This window comes from Dreissena polymorpha, chromosome 5 (assembly GCF_020536995.1).
Source record: "Dreissena polymorpha isolate Duluth1 chromosome 5, UMN_Dpol_1.0, whole genome shotgun sequence".
NCBI lineage: Eukaryota > Metazoa > Mollusca > Bivalvia > Myida > Dreissenidae > Dreissena > Dreissena polymorpha.
Genome location: NC_068359.1, coordinates 81,603,231 through 81,621,039, shown reverse-complemented (window position 1 = coordinate 81,621,039; position 17,809 = coordinate 81,603,231). Strand labels below are relative to the sequence as shown.

General features: G+C 37.2%; 1 protein-coding gene across 1 annotated transcript; it reads left to right on the top strand.

Annotated features, from left to right (window-relative positions):
• LOC127831402 (zinc finger protein 227-like) lies at positions 1–8,424 on the top strand. Its single transcript, XM_052356388.1, has 6 exons — positions 1–38; positions 265–491; positions 1,590–2,000; positions 3,453–3,575; positions 5,629–5,730; positions 7,167–8,424. The coding sequence occupies exons 1-6, from the start codon at positions 1–3 to the stop codon at positions 7,835–7,837; spliced, it is 1,572 nt and encodes a 523-aa protein (XP_052212348.1). The 3' UTR covers positions 7,838–8,424.
• Positions 8,425–17,809: the final 9,385 nt, after the last annotated feature.

The window sequence follows — 17,809 nt, the reverse complement described above, 5'->3', positions numbered from 1 at the left end:
ATGAGAACTCCGGGTTCAGTTTTTGACAGCGGGTCCCTGTAAACAGCTGTTCTGGGAAAAGGTCTTAATGCATGTGCATAAAGTGTCATCTCAGATAAGCCTGTGCAGTCTACACAGGCTAATCAGGGATGACACTATACTGCTTTTATAAAAAAAAATCATTTGAAGTAAATCCATTTTTACCAAAAATCCAAGTTTATGTGGAAATATTCAAACACGTATTAAGCCCAGTTTTGTCAGAAGTCATGGCTCCACTGTTTTCAGGGAGTCAGATGATGACAACGACAGTTTACTGACACAGCCCCCACGGGTGCCTGTGAAAAAGAAGCACAAACACAAACAGCAGAAGGATGAGAAACAAAGGGAGAAGCATAAGGAGCTACCAAAGAAGGCCCGGGAGGATCTGCAGGGTCGAGGGGACCAGCCCTGTGGGGCCAGGGACAGGCCTGAAAGGGAGGACGGGATTGAGCCCCCAGAGGACAGACCTAGAGGTACATGTGCCTTGGTTACTTCAAAACCTTATTTATGTATTTATTTGTTATTTTTATTTATTTTATCATCAAATTTAATTTGTATGCCCCCGAATCAAATGATCGGGGGTATATTGTTTTTGTCCTGTCTGTCATTCTGTCCCAAAACTTTAACCTTGGTTAAAGTTTGATAATATTGCAATATTGAAGATAGCAACTTGATATTTGGCATGCCTGTGTATCTCATGGAGCTGCACATTTTGAGTGGTGAAAAGTCAAGGTCAAGGTCTTTCTTTAAGGTCAAAGGTCAAATGTCATTGTATTTTTCATTCCTAAAACTTTACCCTTCGTTAAAGTTAGGTCATAACTTTTTATGCCCTCCTTCGAAGAAGAGGGGGTATATTGTTTTGCACATGTTGGTCGGTCGGTCCGTCCGTCGGTTTGTCCACCAGATGGTTTCCGGATGATAACTCAAGAACGCTTAGGCCTAGGATCATGGTACTTCATAGGTACATCGATCATGACTGGTAGATGACCCCTTTTGTTTTTCAGGTCACTAGGTCAAAGGTCAAGGTCACAGTGTCTCAAAACAGTAAAATGGTTTCTGGATGATAACTCAATAATGCTTACGCCTAGGATCATGACACTTCATAGGAACATTGATCATTACTGGCAGATGACCCCTATTGATTTTCAGGTCACTAGGTCAAAGGTCTTCGGTCACAGTGACTTGAAATAGTAATATGGTTTCCGGATGATAACTCAAGAATGCTTATGCCTAGGATTATGAAACTTTATAGGTACATTGATCATGACTGGCAGATGACCCCTATTAATTTTCAGGTCACTAGGCTAAAGGTCAAGGTCACAGTGACTCAAATCAGTAAAATGGTTTCCTGATGATAACTCAAGAATAATTAGGCCTAGGATCATAAAACTTCATAGGTGCAATGATCATGACTGGGTCAAAGGTCAAGGTCACTGTGACAAAAAAATATTCACACAATGGCTGCCACTACAACTGCAAGCCCATATGGGGGGCATGCATGTTTTACAAACAGCCCTTGTTTAATAAATTATGTCCTTTTTCAGTATAATTTGTTTATTTTACAACAACAGCTGGCAAGAAAGCTGCCGAATTGCAACTCTCACCGAACAAGCGTCAAGCAGGGAGTGGCTTGGCTACAGCAAATTTGACGCCAAAATCCAGCACAGCCAGCGGTGCAAGATCCGCCAAAACACTTATGCCATCTTTGGACACCAGTCCTAACACGCATTCGTCTCAAAAATCTGTTCTCTTTCTGACTCCTACTGGCTCCAGTAGTAGACCAGCCAAGAAAGTTGAGGCTCAGGCTATTTCACAGACAGAAAATATAAAGAAACCTGAAAAGCGTGGAATTGCCTCGTCTGCTAGTTCCCAATCTGATTCGTCTCCAGAGAAATGTGTTGCCAAGGCAACCAGGGTGGCCTCAATGAAGGCTGCATGCTCTAAAGGCGCAAGTCTCAACTCCCTGAATAATCGCCAAAAAGGTATTGTATCAAAATGTGCTTAATTGCTTTATTCCAGACGTCAATATCTTTTGACAAAGAAACTTTGCCGAAATAATTATTATTAGTAACTTTCTCCATCATTATTTATTATGCCCCCCTTTGAAAAAGAGAGGGTATATTGTTTTGCTCATGTCGGTCCGTCGACCAGATGGTTTCCGGATGATAACTCAAGAACGCTTAGGCCTAGGATCATGAAACTTCATAGGTACATTGATCATGACTGGCAGATGACCCCTATTGATTTTCAGGTCACAAGGTAGGTCAAGGTCACAGTTACTCGAAATAGTAAAATGGTTTCCGGATGATAACTCAAGAATGCCTATACCTAGGATCATGAAACTTCATAGGTACATCGATCATGACTGGCAGATGACCCCTATTGATTTTCAGGTCACTAGATCAAAGGTCAAGGTCACAGTGACTCGAAACAGTAAAATGGTTTTCGGATGATCACTCAAAAATGCTTACACCTAGGATCATGAAACTTCATAGGAACAATGATCATGACTGGCAGATGACCCCTATTGATTTTTAGGTCACTAGGTCAAAGGTTAAGGTCACAGTGACTCGAAACAGTAAAATGGTTTGGATGATAACTTAAGAAGGTTTCCGGATGATAACTTAAGAATTCTTACGTCTAGGATCATGAAACTTTATATGAACATTGATCATGACTGGCAGATGACCCCTATAGATTTTCAGGTCACTAGGTCAAAGGTCAAGGTCACAGTGACTCGAAACAGTAAAATAGTTTCCGGATGATAACTCAAGAATGCTTACGCCTAGGATCATGAAACTTAATAGGTGTAACTTCATAGAAACATTGATCATGACTGGCAGATGACCCCTTTTGATTTTCAGGTCACTAGGTCAAAGGTCAAGGTCACAGTGACTCGAAACAGTAGGTACATTGATCATGACTGGCAGATGACCTGTATCAATTTTCAGGTCACTAGGTATTTAAGGTCAAGATCACAGTGACTCGAAACAGTAAAATGGTTTCTGGATGATAACTCAAGAATAATTAGGCCTAGGATCATGAAACTTCATAGGTACTTTGATCATGACTGGCAGAAGACCCCTATTGATTTTCAGGTCACACGGTCAAAGGTCAAGGTCACAGTGACAAAAAACGTATTCACACAATGGATTCCACTACAACTGACAGCCCATATGGGGGGCATGCATGCTTTACAAACAGCCCTTGTTTTATTAAATGACTTGTTCTTACATCATCAAGGATAATCAATTCCTTCTTGAAACTTCAAATTATGTATTGACCGATAAACAAGATAGATATATTGAAACGTATTTCTTAAATATACCAACCATTCACTCTTCCAACAATACCTTATCTTGATACTGTATCTCATATACAAAACTGCTTGCCCCATTATACAACACCACATTTTCTTTGTAATGTACCAACAGTTGCCACCAAGTCAGCACCCGTGGAACGCATGACTTTGCCCTCAAAACCCTCGTCCCAGACTGATGATGATGATGAGGAGAGCATTGTCCGTAAAGCACGACCGTCACGCAGCAGTGATAATGGTGAGGCAAAGCAGTGCTCCAGCTTCATGTAGGCCAAAATGGAATGGCGGCCCGCCCTGCCCTTCTAAACTCCTGCTCTGCCCTTATATAAATTCTTTTTTAGACATTCTAATTTATAAATCTCTTAATTCATTGTTATTAATTTATTTCTTATTAGTCCTGAAGGGGTTTTTCTGCCTATTTTGGGAAAAGGAGTGTGACCAAATTGGGAATTTTTTATCGACAAAATTGTCCATTTGTGGAATTTTTGCTTCGATGCAAAGTCTCATTTTGGAAAACATTGTGAATTAATCAGGCTTAAATAAGTCAGTGGTTTAACAAATAAATTTGCTTTTATTTGTTATTTTGTCTTCTTTAAATAAACACATGCACTATTGGGCATGATCAACGTTTATTCAAGTACTGCAATTTTGTTTTTCAGTTACAGTTACACTCTGAGATAAGAACTGTACAGTCAAAAACTTATAGCAGATATTTTTTACCAAAACAAACACTGCAGAGCTCCAGATAAGGATTTGTGAAATAAGTAACGGTACTGCCACTGACAGAAAGAAAAGGAGTAACGCTTAAAATCAATTAGTACCTGTACTACCATATCCAAAAATACAGGTAGTTCTGTACTACCCGTGTTCTATTGAAGGGTGTATAACTGACTTTACAGAAACATTTGCAGCAATTATAATAAATATATGGAGCTTCTTAAACAGTTACTGTATAAGGTTTTCCATTTTGAATTATGATTCAAATACAACTACACATTAAAACTCATGACTAATACTATTTCTTCATTTTTCTTTACAAGAAAACACAAGCCACCTAGTAAGCTAAGTAAATGAACACTTATTTCACTGTCTTATCCGTTTCCCATGGTGTTTTCTAACGTTTTAAGCCACGGATGCAATAAAATTGTTAAATATCGGAGCGACAATGTCTTTTTCTGGGTTTACAGATTTAATGTCAGGATGATTAGACGACACCGTATGTAGTCATTATATGACAACAAGGTGTTGTTTTGAACTGCTTTCGGTTAAACCGGCATTCCATTGCGCGCAGACATATTGTTTTTGACGGATTTATAAGTTACAGGACATCACGCGACAGAATAGGCATTTATATATGAACCCAGTCTACAACTTTTCGGTAATTTAAATTAACAATAAGCGCCTTTAGGTTAGAGACCAACAAATCACGCCTCGCTGACGCAGACGTATCGGTACGGCCAGATTGTTTTTGTAAATGCGTAAAACGGATATTTATGTCGTAATTGTACGTCCAGTTTATAAAAATAAATGCGTAAATCTTCATGAAAAAGGCGTATTTACGGCTGTACGGCCCTTATCTGGAGCTCTGAACACTGGTTAGTCGCACAAGTTACAGCATAATTTTTCTCTGCTTTCTGTTTTTGAAAGCATCACACAGCTCCTCCAATGTTTTGTCATTCAGATCGAGACCTTCAATGCAGGTAAGCATCATATGAGTAAGTTTGGTTTGTGTGAATGTACTGTGTAATGGGGAGCACAGCAGGTTCATGGTGCTTATATCCTCGCTTAACCACAGCAGTGCTTGTTGGTATGATACACATCAGCTAGACATTAATAATCTTATAATCATAAGTCATAAGACACTTCTTTCTAAAAAAAAAAAAAAAAATTTTTTTTGGAAATATGATATTTTTTTTATAATTTCGGTTTGGGATCGGGTCCGTTTGCTTTGGGAACGCCTCCGTTTTCCGGAGGCGCAGACAATGCTGAAAAACCCCTGGTGTGTCTGTCGGTCTGTCACACTTTTCTGGATCCTGCAATAACTTTAAAAGTTCTTCATATTTGTTCATGACACTTGAAACATGGACAGATGGCAATATGGAGATTATGCATGTCATTTCATTTTGTTCCTACGTCAAGAATTCTGGTTGCTATGGCAACAAATAGACTAGAAATATTGCTGAAAATGGTGGAGTTTTACCAGTAGTGGACTTTTATTGCTTGGCAATAGTCTTGTGTTTTTTGCTTTGACAAGTACAGGTTTACATATTCTGAACTTGCTGTTGAGACAGGTGAGGAACTGCTCGTCTTGTACAGTGATGAATACGCCGAAAGACTTGGCTTCATTAGAGACAACAACTTGCTCTTCAGGCCAAAATATGTCAACGGAGAAGGTGGGTTGCCTGAAGTAAATGGTTCCTTGGCTTTTATTTGAACAAATAAATATCATTAGAGCCAATAATTTTCATAAAGGTTAATGGAAATCGGGAAAACTGACTCAAGAAATCTGAGACAAAGTTCAAAAGTGTCCTTCTATTTGACCTAGGGACCTAGTTTTTGACCCCACATAACCCAATTTCACAATTGGTTTAAAAAGTTTTTTAAAAAAATCAAGTTAAAAATGTGGCCGCAAAGAAATGTTGATGATGCAAAAGCAGGCAAACGTCAATAATTCATCACACAAAATCTATAATTTTCCATTTGCTTTTTCAAGAATACAGGAATGATGTTTAAGGTAAGGTTGCAGTTGTGTAGTAGATGTGGTGTCCGCCTAGCGATCGGGAGTTCGTGTGTTCGATCCCTACTCGGGAAGTGTTCTCATAAACTCCGCCATAGAAATGAAGTACTGGTTCTTCCCAGGAAACGGACTTTAAGTGTCCATATAAGACTAAAGCTTTCGATGCAATCAAGCTAAAATAAACAGGTTTAAACTAACGTATGGTAGTGACATTTAAATACACACACTCAGGCTTTTGGATGTCTGAACACTTCATCATACTCAAAAATGTGTCCAATTTTTATGCCCCTGAAGGGAGGCATATAGTATTTGAACCGTCTATTGGTCTGAACGTCTGTGCTAAATTGAGTGTCCGACCCATGTCTTCAGTATTAATGGATGGATTTTAAAATAACTTGGCACACAATAAGAGGAAGTGTCACGGGTAAGACCCTGTTTCCTACCTCAAAGGTCAAGGCAAAGCTTGTGTCTGGTCCATTTTCTTTGTCATTGATGGATGGATTTTGAAATAAACTGGCACAAATGTATGGTATGTTGAAGTGTCGTACGAAAAACCCAGGTCCCTAGCTCAAAGGTTAAGGTCACGCATTTACCTCAAAGCTCATATATTATCTGTGATTTTTGAGGGCTTATTTGGGGCCAAATACCCCTGCTAAAAAATATGGTTTGCCCTATAATGTCTAAAAATTCCCCTCTTAATGCAAGTTTTTTTTGTTTTTTTTTATACTAAATTTTGACAACACTTGACAAAGTTAGAGGCATTTTGTACTATGCCTAGGTGCATTCATCAAACTAAATTAGAGCATGACATATTTCATCATTTCTAGCTTTTTTTTTTTGTATGTAATTGTGCCTAGCCAAAAAGTCTCCATTTGTCTTAAAATTCCCCATCTAAAGGGCCCCACCACAATTTCCCAAGTGGTGAAAGAAAAAAAACCTGATCATCCTCTGGAGACAGTTTATATAATGTATGTGTGTAATATTTGGTATGGTTACCATATTTGTACTACAAGACAGTTAAACTTACCAAAAATTACAGCATAACCAAAAAATGTGTCTGTTATTTATGATATCTAAATTATTTTTTTTCAGTCTATTACCTGTGTGTGTACTGCAATACAGCTTTCACAACTGCAGTCCCCTGTGTACGTCATTTAAGGAAAATGCATGGCGGTAATAAACTGACATCGTATGATCTGCAAGTTCTGGATCAGTGGCTGCGAGAAAATGATGATGAATACCTAAAACAGTATTCAAAGCATTTAAATCACAGACCAAGTAACAAAAATCACAATAATATTCCAAACGGGAAACATGATGATAAAATTGATGTTTTAAATGGCAATTGTACCATAAAACTATCCAGTGCAATGCCACAAAAGAAAAACATTGAAATTACTGGTGAAAAGAAGTACAAGTGTGAGTTATGTGGTTATGCAAGTAACCATAGTAATCACTTGAAGAGACACAAGAGGATACATACAGGAGAAAGACAGTACAAGTGTGAGGTGTGTGGTTATACATGTAATCGGAATGATAACTTGAAGACACACATGATGAAGCATACAGGAGAAAGACTGTACATGTGTGAGTTGTGTGGTTATGCAAGTAACCATAGCAATCACTTGAAAAGACACAAGAGGATACATACAGGAGAAAGACTGTACAAGTGTGAGGTGTGTGGCAAAGAATACACCTGGAGTAGTTATTTGAAAGAACACAAAAATAAACATTCACAAGAAGAACAAGTTGAAAACAAATAAAAGTAAAATGTTTATGATTTTGTTTTAGCTCACCTGATTGCTCAGGTGAGCTTTTGTGATCGGTCTTTGTCAGTCTGTCCGTCCACATTTGTTCGTAAACACTTTAGAGGCTACATTTCTTGTCTGATCTTCATGAAACTTGGCCAGAAGCTTTACCCAATGAAATCTCGGTCGAGTTTGAAACTGGGTCGTGCCGGGTCAAAAACTAGGTCAAAAAAAGAAAAACTTTGTAAACGCTGTAGAAGTCACATTTCATGCCCAATCTTCATGTAACTTTGTCAAAATGTTTGTCTTAATGATATCTTGGTTGAATTCAAAAGTGGTTCTGGTCCGTTGAAAAACATGGCCGCCAGTGGGTGGGGCAGTTTTCCTGACTTGGCTATTGAGAAACCTTGTAAACACTCTAGAGGCCACATTTTTTGTCAGATCTTCATGAAACTTGGTCAGAAGCTTTGTCCCAATGATATCTCGGTCGAGTTGGAAACTAGGTCATGCCGGGTCGAAAACTAGGTCACTAGGTCAGAAAAAGAAAAACCTTACCCAACACCAATTATCCATTTGTGTTTTAAGCACAGCTTTTTGTTTGTAGAAATTTATTGTGTGTGTGGGGGGGGGGGGGGTCACAAAGAAATTATATATTCTATTTATTGATTTCCTTTTCAAGACACACTGTAGTACTCACTGTCAATTTTAGTTCTCTGGTGACCATCACCTGATGATTACTTAGTTGTTCATATGAGGTTTTCTAAATACTGCTCCTTATTCCTTATCTTATACCCCTATTAATTCTAGTTCAGGGTAGGATGTTAGGAAACTATTCTGTGTTTTTGGGCCGAAAAGGGGCCTCATTCCCATTGCAAGGTATATATTTTTCCTAAATGGAAGTAAAGCATTCCCAATCTGGAGTCATTTTTGGGCATTTTTTTAAATTTGGAATGATGAAAATAACCTAAATTTGAATTGTAATTAGATTATGGAAAGTTATAATGTTTGTCAGTAAATTTACTCTTACAAGATAGCATCATAAAAGCAAAGTTACAATATCCCAATTTAGTGAAAATGTCACTTATTTTCCAAATTCAATGGGCCAGGGCCCCCTTCCCAAAATGAAGTAAAAAAACACTAGTGGGAAGACTGTTATGTGTATAATATATAATACCAGGGGGTTTTTTTAGAGAAAGGGGAAGACGCTGGACGCTGGGTGAAAGGGGAAAAAAAGAGTGCGAAAGAGAGATATTAGGGGAAAAAATAAAAACTGTTCATTTCAATGTCTATAACTCATCAAAAGAGACTTGTCTCTGTCCTTTTTGTTCTTAAACACATTTAACAGGTATTAAAGTCAAAGTCCTTAATAAAGTTGCAGGTGTAGATCTAATAATGGGAAATGTTTTCAACTATATTTTTGTACTGGGGCCGGGGGACGATGTCAATTTTGTGATTTCAATTTCATGATGAATGGGTTGACGATCTTGATTTGCTACAGTATTGGAAGGGAAAGGAGCGGCAGCTGCCGATTGTCTACTTTCACTTTCACAATGTTCGATGTTGATTACCTCGGAATCCTGCTGGGTTATAACGGTTTTCGATGATTCTTTCTTAAAAAATGCCTCGATGCGTTCAGTATCTTCCGAGTTCGAATGTTTTATTTTGTTTGTGTAAGAACGCTAATTGTGAGACATTTTTTTCTGTTTTCACGTTTATACCTCGGCTTGCACATAGCCCGGATGAAAATTCGACTGGTTTCCGGTAATTAATTGATGAAACACCCTTCTCGCGCAAGACCGGTATCCAGTAAAATAGTCACATGATTATTACGATTAGTTGCCCAGTTTACATGACGTTATTTAAGAGCTATATTTAGAATAACTGGGATTCCCAGATGTTGTGTGTTCGTCTGGAAAGAGAGAGTGCGAATTCGTTGTACATGGTGCAAATTGGATAATTGTCGAATGCCCCAAGGAAAAATAAACATTTCTTTGAGAGAAAATATTATATTTTGGTGAAAAATGATATTTTTGGTGGGGAAATTGTATTTTAAGGGGAAAAATTCTGGTAGGGGAAGATGCCGAATATCGGCGTCACTTTCGTAGTTAAAAAAACCCTGAATACTATATATTATACATGCTTAAGTCTGAATACAAGTACCTGAAAATATTTCTAAATATATGTATAAGCAGTACTCAAAAAACATGTATAAATTGCTGTCTCACCTGAACTGGCGAATAAAAGTGTAGAGAATCCTATTTTAAATGATGAGGGGAATGTGAAACATACAGTTATCAAGTTGTTGTCTTTAACCTCTGATACTGTGACAGGGAATAATCTACATGTGCGTCCCGCGTCTATGACGCACAAATATCGAAATAGACGCATAGTTTTGAAATATGTGCGTCCACCCGGATGCATTGCTGAAACGAATCCGTTGACGCATATGCGAATCACGATAAGTACGAACCATCTTGGGTATGAGTAAAAAGTGTAGCGATGAACGCTGAGTTTAAGCAAATGAGGCTTGAAGACTGCAACAGGTCTTTTGTTTGGCTCTAGTCGAGCCGCTGCTGTATAATACGAACCAATTAGAATCAACCTTTTTAATACAGTGTGTTATGATATTTTCTAGAGTTCCCAGATGAAAACCTGCTTTAACTTTTTGCTAATTAGTCATAAAAAATACAGAAAAAATGCCTCCGAAATAAGTTGTTGAAGTTAAATCCAAAACAAACAACTCTAAATTTAATAACCGTTGGTTAACAGCTTGCAATTTAACAATAATATTATCAAGCTCGCAATTCGGATTTTAACAATAATATTATCATCAATTTAAATCAAGTTGAAATGTTTTAACAGGTTACATTCATGTTACAGATAATGTTATAGCCTATGTGAAGGCAAGCAAGATAGTAATAACCCTGAATTTGTTTTTTTGGTTTCAACATGTCTTTGAGATAATGGTAATTAAAATGTCAATGCAATATATAGTTATTGGGCTAGTTTGATTTAGACTCATTTTCTTCACTACTTGGTATATTTCAAAATTTGGGACCTATTCTTTTCAAGGTGGACTCATTAATTTTTGCCTGGGACAAATTGGTCTAAAATCTGCGAGTTCAGGGACCCATATATTATATTATAATAGTAAATTCTAGATTATTCCCTCAGGGACCAATATATAGTAAATTCTAGATTATTCCCTCAGGGACCAATATATAGTAAATTCTAGATTATTCCCTGCTGTGAGTTAAGGATGTCCTACAAATTTGAGTAAAGGGAAGTTTATTACCATAAGCTTGGAAAGTCCATTTTATTGTTTGTTGCATTATCGTCTGTGACAATATTTGTTGGTCTGATGGCTTGAAATGTCTGTGATATTGAGTATATGAGTCTGTGTCTTGTATATCCTTGTAAGTTAGAAATTCCCAGCGTTATTTAACTACATGGCTTAGCTGCCTTTGTAAATGTTCATCTAACACTGCATAGAGATTATGGAAACTCATGAATATATGGCATGAGCCTTATGCTACAGCAAGTACGGTACTACTTCGGGGTGGGATCCAATACTTTTGCATTTAATGCCAACATTTTTGTCATGTTTTTGTGCACACTTAATCGTGGTCAAATTTAATCTTTTTTTGTGTTCAATTATTGAATTTGTTATTAACCAGGTTTTCCGAAGGAAAAAACTGGTTATTAGATTGGCGAATGCGGGCGGGCGGGCTGGCTGGCTTGCTGGCGGGCGGAACAAGCTTGTCCGGGCCATAACTATGTCGCTCATTGTCAGATTTTAAAATCATTTGGCACATTTGTTCACCATCATTGGACGGTGTGTCGCGCGAAATAATCACGTCGATATCTCCAAGATTAAGGTCACACTTTGAGTTCAAAGGTCAAAAATGGCCATAAATGAGCTTGTCCTGGCCATAACTATGTCATTCATTGTGAGATTTTAAAATCATATGGCACATTTGTTCACCATCATGGGACGGTGTGTCACACGAAAGAATCACGTCAATATCTCCAATGTCAAGGTCGCCACGACTAAAAATAGATTTTTTTAAAACACAAACTTACAAAGGGGTTTAATTTTGTTTGTTCATTTCAAAAGTTCAGTTTGAGTTTTCTCCCTTTATCAGATTTTTTTTTCACAATGAAAACCTGGTTTTGTGACAATTTTGTCTCTTGTTGTTTCATGTATGAGTTTATTGTTTATTTTTATTTCTATTTTGAGATAACATCATTTGGGTGGTACCTTATTTTCATGGTAAGGATTTTCATTTTTGTGTCAGAATCCACACAGAATCTTTATTCTGCAAATTTAGTATACAAGAAATATAGACATAAGTTTGAAGATTAATAAAAAACTGCTATTATATTGTTGGGATGAGCATTACCTATCTATCTCTTCGTTCTCTTTGTGAAGCCTTGGTCATAACGTTCATAGCAAGTGTAACTCGGTAGTGTGAAGTATATTGTTATAAAGGCACATTGCTGTTGCTGTAAATCATATTGAAAGTGAAGCACGTCTCCTTTTGGATATACTGATTGCCATATCTTCTATGTCATTTTGCACTATTTTATACAATGTTGTTTTGTTGTTGTTTTTTTTGTAAAAACATAATTATATCAAAGTGTTTTATTTTTCAATAATTGGTATTTTAAACCGTATATTGTTCTAAATGCTCTCTGATTTTTAACTGAACAAAAAAATAAAAGGAATTTGTATGTTAAATTATAATGAACATTCAATATTAGTAAACAGAAAACAAACTTAAAGTTTTACATAATTGAACACATAACTAGTTACGGTATATGCCTTTTACCAATGTAGAGAATGTATTGTAAAGATGATCATTTGTATCTAACACATACAGAGAGGTATGTACCTTTTATTTGTAGCTGTCTAGCTGTCAGACTGTTCTAGTGCGTCTTTTGACTTTCATGATAGTTTTGTTCAGAGATACTGGTGCATTTTGGCAGCATATATTCTTGTCAAATATGGCTAGATGGACCAAAACAAAGTCATACTTTATTACTTTGCAATTTTTGCGAAATTCTTTCACTTGTAACTATTTTTAAATACCAATAATTTTAGGTGTGAAGTTGCTTTAACTCATTTATGCCTAGTGGACTCTTCCATGTTTCTAAATTAGATCAATTTATTTCCAAAATTAGGGATGTCTAGTATATTTATTTCTATATTAAGAATATTTCTTATAGAAATTCATATAAGCAAACATCATGCAGCGTCTCATCTGGGTCTACACTGTTTGCCAAGGCCTTTTTTTCTAGACGCTAGGCATAAATGGGTTAAACCTCGAAACGTTCATTCTTTGTTCATTTCCCATCATATGTTTCAATAGCTCCTAAAATTCATAATGATGTTTCAGTTGCCCTGTGTTGCTTAGTTGTTATCCGAGCACAGTGATTAAGGCAAGCTACAGATTTTAAATATGACAACATGAACTGCCAATATGTCTTAATCAGTACACACTGAAGTTAAATGTTGATGTATTAGTCATTCTTATATGATGTATAAACATTCTTAATTTGACACTTTATAGCATAAATATAGTATTAGTGAATACTTTTTGCCTCGATTTTTCACTTTATTCTTTGACTTTAGCACGGAGATGTATTGGCTTGTGCTATAAAACACAGAGGTATTATCATTTGTTCACAGAAGTTGGTAAGCAACCATCATTTGAAAAGAGGTTTGCAAACTAGCTGTCTGAGATCCAATTTAATGTTTAACAGTTTTCAAATAATCAAAACCCTTCAATAGTAAAGCTCACACAAACAATAAAACACAGTGGAAAAACAGTGAAATGAACATTAAAGTGGTGCATTGTTTAGTCAACTTTAAGTATTTTCAAGCAGAATAAATCTTGAGACGGCTGTATGAGCCTGTAAAATATCAGCTAAGATAGAGACCTTCACCATTTTGCACCTCCAGCCACTCTCTTTAGATAGAATATCAAGATAGATAGTATCATAATGTATAAACCATTGCATGCAGGAAATTTGTTTTATTGTTTATGCCCCCTTTGCAAATGTTGGGTCTGTCTGTGTGTTGGCAGACCAAACCTTGTGTTAAGTACTCTTTAACACTAAATTTAGATTACAGTGCTCCAGCTAGGTTTTGAAAAGGGCAGGGGGGTATTTTTAACAAAGGGCACTTTCGACTTGCAGTATTTTGTCAAAAGGGCACTTTCAAGTATGCAGGCGTATCTCGAATGTTCCCTGTTGCATATTAATTTTTATGTTATTTATAATTGCTGGAATATATTATTCCCAATATTATTAAACCATGCAAATAAAATGTCTACAATGTAATGAGGAATAAATTAATTACAATGTAATAAGAGATTGATAAATTATCACATGTAAAAAAAAAAAAAAAAAAGGGCAGGGCGAAGCCTCGGAGTTGCACGGCGGGGCGCCCTTCAATTTAGGCCAAGCTGGACCACTGATAGATTTGATATACAGTAGTTGTTTCCTTCCACTAGAGGAAGACCCTATTGATTTCCTCATTGATACCTCAGAGGTTAAGGTCATGTTCAAATGAGTCGGGTTCTGAGAAAAGTGGAAATAATGCTTGTGCGTAAAGTGTCGTCCCAGATTAGCCTGTGAAGTCTGCACAGGTTAATCAGGGATGAAACTTTCCACTTTTATGACATTTTTCGTTAAAATGAAGTCTCTTCTTAGCAAAATCCAATTTTTGCGGAAAGTGTCGTCTCTGACGAGCCTGTGCGGACTTCACAGGCTAATCTGGGATGACACTTTCCGTACATGCATTATGCCCAGTTTTGTCAGAACACGACGCAAATATTTTCTTTATGTGACAGTCCGAGGGATGTTTTAATTTCTGTTTGTTCCTCAGTTTATTTATTTAGAATAATTAATACTTATGAGGAAAGGAAGACCCATATATAGTCTGGCATTGAGACAGCAAAGGTTAAGGTCACATTCACAAATATCTTTATCTGATATCCCTGTCCGAGTGATATCTTAAGTTTTATTTGACTGACAGTCTTCACATGTGGTGGTGTTTTTGTTTATGACAAGAAATGAACTCTAATTAATTTTGGTGTTCATACTGCAAAGGTCAAATTTTAAGGTTACCTGAGCGCAATTGGCTCATGGTGAGCTTTTGTGATCACCTTTCGTCCGTCTTGCGTCGTCAACATTTTTCCTTCTGAACACTAGAGGCCACATTTATTGTCCGATCTTCATGAAACTTGGTTAGAACATTTGTCCAATTGATACCTCGACTGAGTTCGAAACTGGGTCATGCTGGGTCAAAAACAAGGTCACTAGGTCAAAAAAAAGAAAAACCTTTTGAACACTGTAGAAGTCACATTTGATGCCCCATCTTCATGTAACTTTGTCATAATGTTTGTCTAAATGATATGTTGGTTGAGTTTATAAATGGTTTTGGTCCGTTGAAAAACATGGCCGCCAGGGGGCGGGGCAGTATTCCTTATATGGGTTTAGAGAAACCTTCTGAACACTCTAGAAGTCATTATTTTTTCCCAATCTTCATAAAACTTTGTCAAAACATTGGTTTCATTGATATCTCTGACGGGTCCGAAATGGTCCATATTGGTGAAAAAAAATGGCCGCCAGGGGGCGGGGCAGTTTTGTCTATATGTATAAAGTGAAAACATGTGAACACTCTAGAAGTCAAATTTTTGGTCCAATCGTCATGAAATTTGATCAGAACATGTGTTTTCTGGATGTGACGGTTGAGTTCGAAAATGGTTTAGATCTGTAATAAAAAACATGGCCGCCAGGGGGGGGGGGGGGGGTCATTTTCCTGATATTTATATAGTAAAAAAAGCTTGTGAATACTCTGGAGGTCACATTTTTTGTCTAATCATCATTTTTGTTTTATAAACATCGATTTTATAGATATCTCGGACGAGTTCGAAAATGGTCATGATGGGTGGAAAAACATTGCCGCCAGAGGGTTGGGCAGTTTTCTCTATATGTATATAGGGAAAACATGTGAACAGTCTAGAAGACACATTTTTTGCCCAATCTTCACGAAATTTGGTCAGAACATTTGTTTACTGGATACGACAGTTGAGTTTGAAAATGGTTTGGAACGGTAAAAAAACATGGCCGCCAGGGGGGTCTTTTTCCTTATATTTATATAGTAAAAAAGCTTGTGAACACTCTAGTTTCCTGATTTTCTGGCAGTTTTGTTTGAGCTTTCTTCTTCCTTCCTGCTGGTTAGCTACACTGGCCAGAGGCCAGCGGCGCTTATGTCACGGTCCTGTGTCCATCGTGCGTGCGTTAACTTTAAACATCTCTCCTAAACTAGTGGTCAATTCTGATGAAATTTCTCAGGAATGTTCCTGGGGTGAACCTCTTTCAAATTTGTTCAAATTTGACCCTGCCACGGGGGTCACAAAATTGAAAATTAGCTTATATAATGCCTATTTTGTGAAAACTTTCAAAATCTTACCCTCCATAACCATTGGGTCTAGGGCTATCAAATTTGGTATGTAGAGACATCTAATAGTCCTCTACCAAATTTGTTCAAATTATGCCCCTGGGGTCAAATTTGACCCTGCCCCGGGGGTCACAAAATTGAACATATACTTATATAGGGTCTAGTTTGTGAAAACTTTACAAATCTTTTTTGTCCATAACCATTGGGCCTAGGGCCACCAAATTTGGTATGTAGTGGCATCTTATAGTTCTCTACCAAGTTTGTTTAAATTAAGCCCCTGGGGTCAAGTTTGATCCTGCCCCGAGGGCCACAAAATTGAACATATGCTTATATACATGTAAGGCCTTTTTTGTAAAAACTTTAAAAATTCTCTTGTCCATAACCATATGGCATAGTGCTACCAAATTTGGTATGTAGTGACATGTAATAGTTATCTACTTAGTTTGTTCAAATTATGCCCCTGGGGTCAAATTTAACCCTACCCCGGGGTCACAAAAATGAACATATGCTTAAATAAGGCCATTTTTGTGCAAACTTTAAAAATCTTCTTGTTCATATTTATAGAGCCTAGGGCTACTAAATTTGGTTTGTAGTGGCATCTAATAGTCCTCTACCAAATGTGTTCAAATTATTCCCCTGGGCTCAAATTTGACCCTGCCCCGGGGGTCACAAAACTGAACATATGACGTTTACCAGGGGAGATTACTGCGGCCGTGTGGCTGTGACCAACAACAACAATAACATCTATTACCTGATGTCTTATATAAATTATAATTAATTATTTTTTGCCATTTCCTCGTCGAAAAAGAAATTTGCAATGTTTTAAACTGTTACCGGTGAATATCGAACTGTTGACCGGTCAACAGTTTGAATTATTATACCTCACTTTTATTCACATTGCTAAACTCCCATAGGCCATCGTGACATAGAAATATTGTCAGTCACATCGGGAAAAAAATACTGTCCAAAAAGTACTGTCGCCCGCTACCTTGGCAATTACCTGCCACCAGCGGGAAAAAATTTACTGTCCAAAAAATACTGTATCCCGCTGCCTTAGCAATCACGTGCGGAATGTTCGAAAACTATACTGTCCCATTCGCGCATGCGCAGTACGCAGTTTTGCATGTCCGTTGTGTTTCGATATGGATAATTAAAATATCGATTGCAGCTGAAACTGTGCTGTAGAATAGATTAATGCCATTATTTAAGCTTTGACAGGAGTCATAAAACGATCAAATTAGTATAAACGACACGCTTACCTCAATGGCAACTTTTATCCAATGCTCATAACAATAAAGTTACAACTTCCAGTGTCTGTTCTTAAGGTTTTATGCATGACAAAACACGCAATCCGAAATACGTTTTGGATTCGTTCGATTCTTTAAACAAATATTTTATTATTATACCTCACTTTTATTAACAATGCTAAACTCCCATAGGCCATCGTGGCATAGAAATACTGTCAGACCCAGCGGGAATAAATTTACTGTCCAAAATATACTATATCCCGCTGTCAT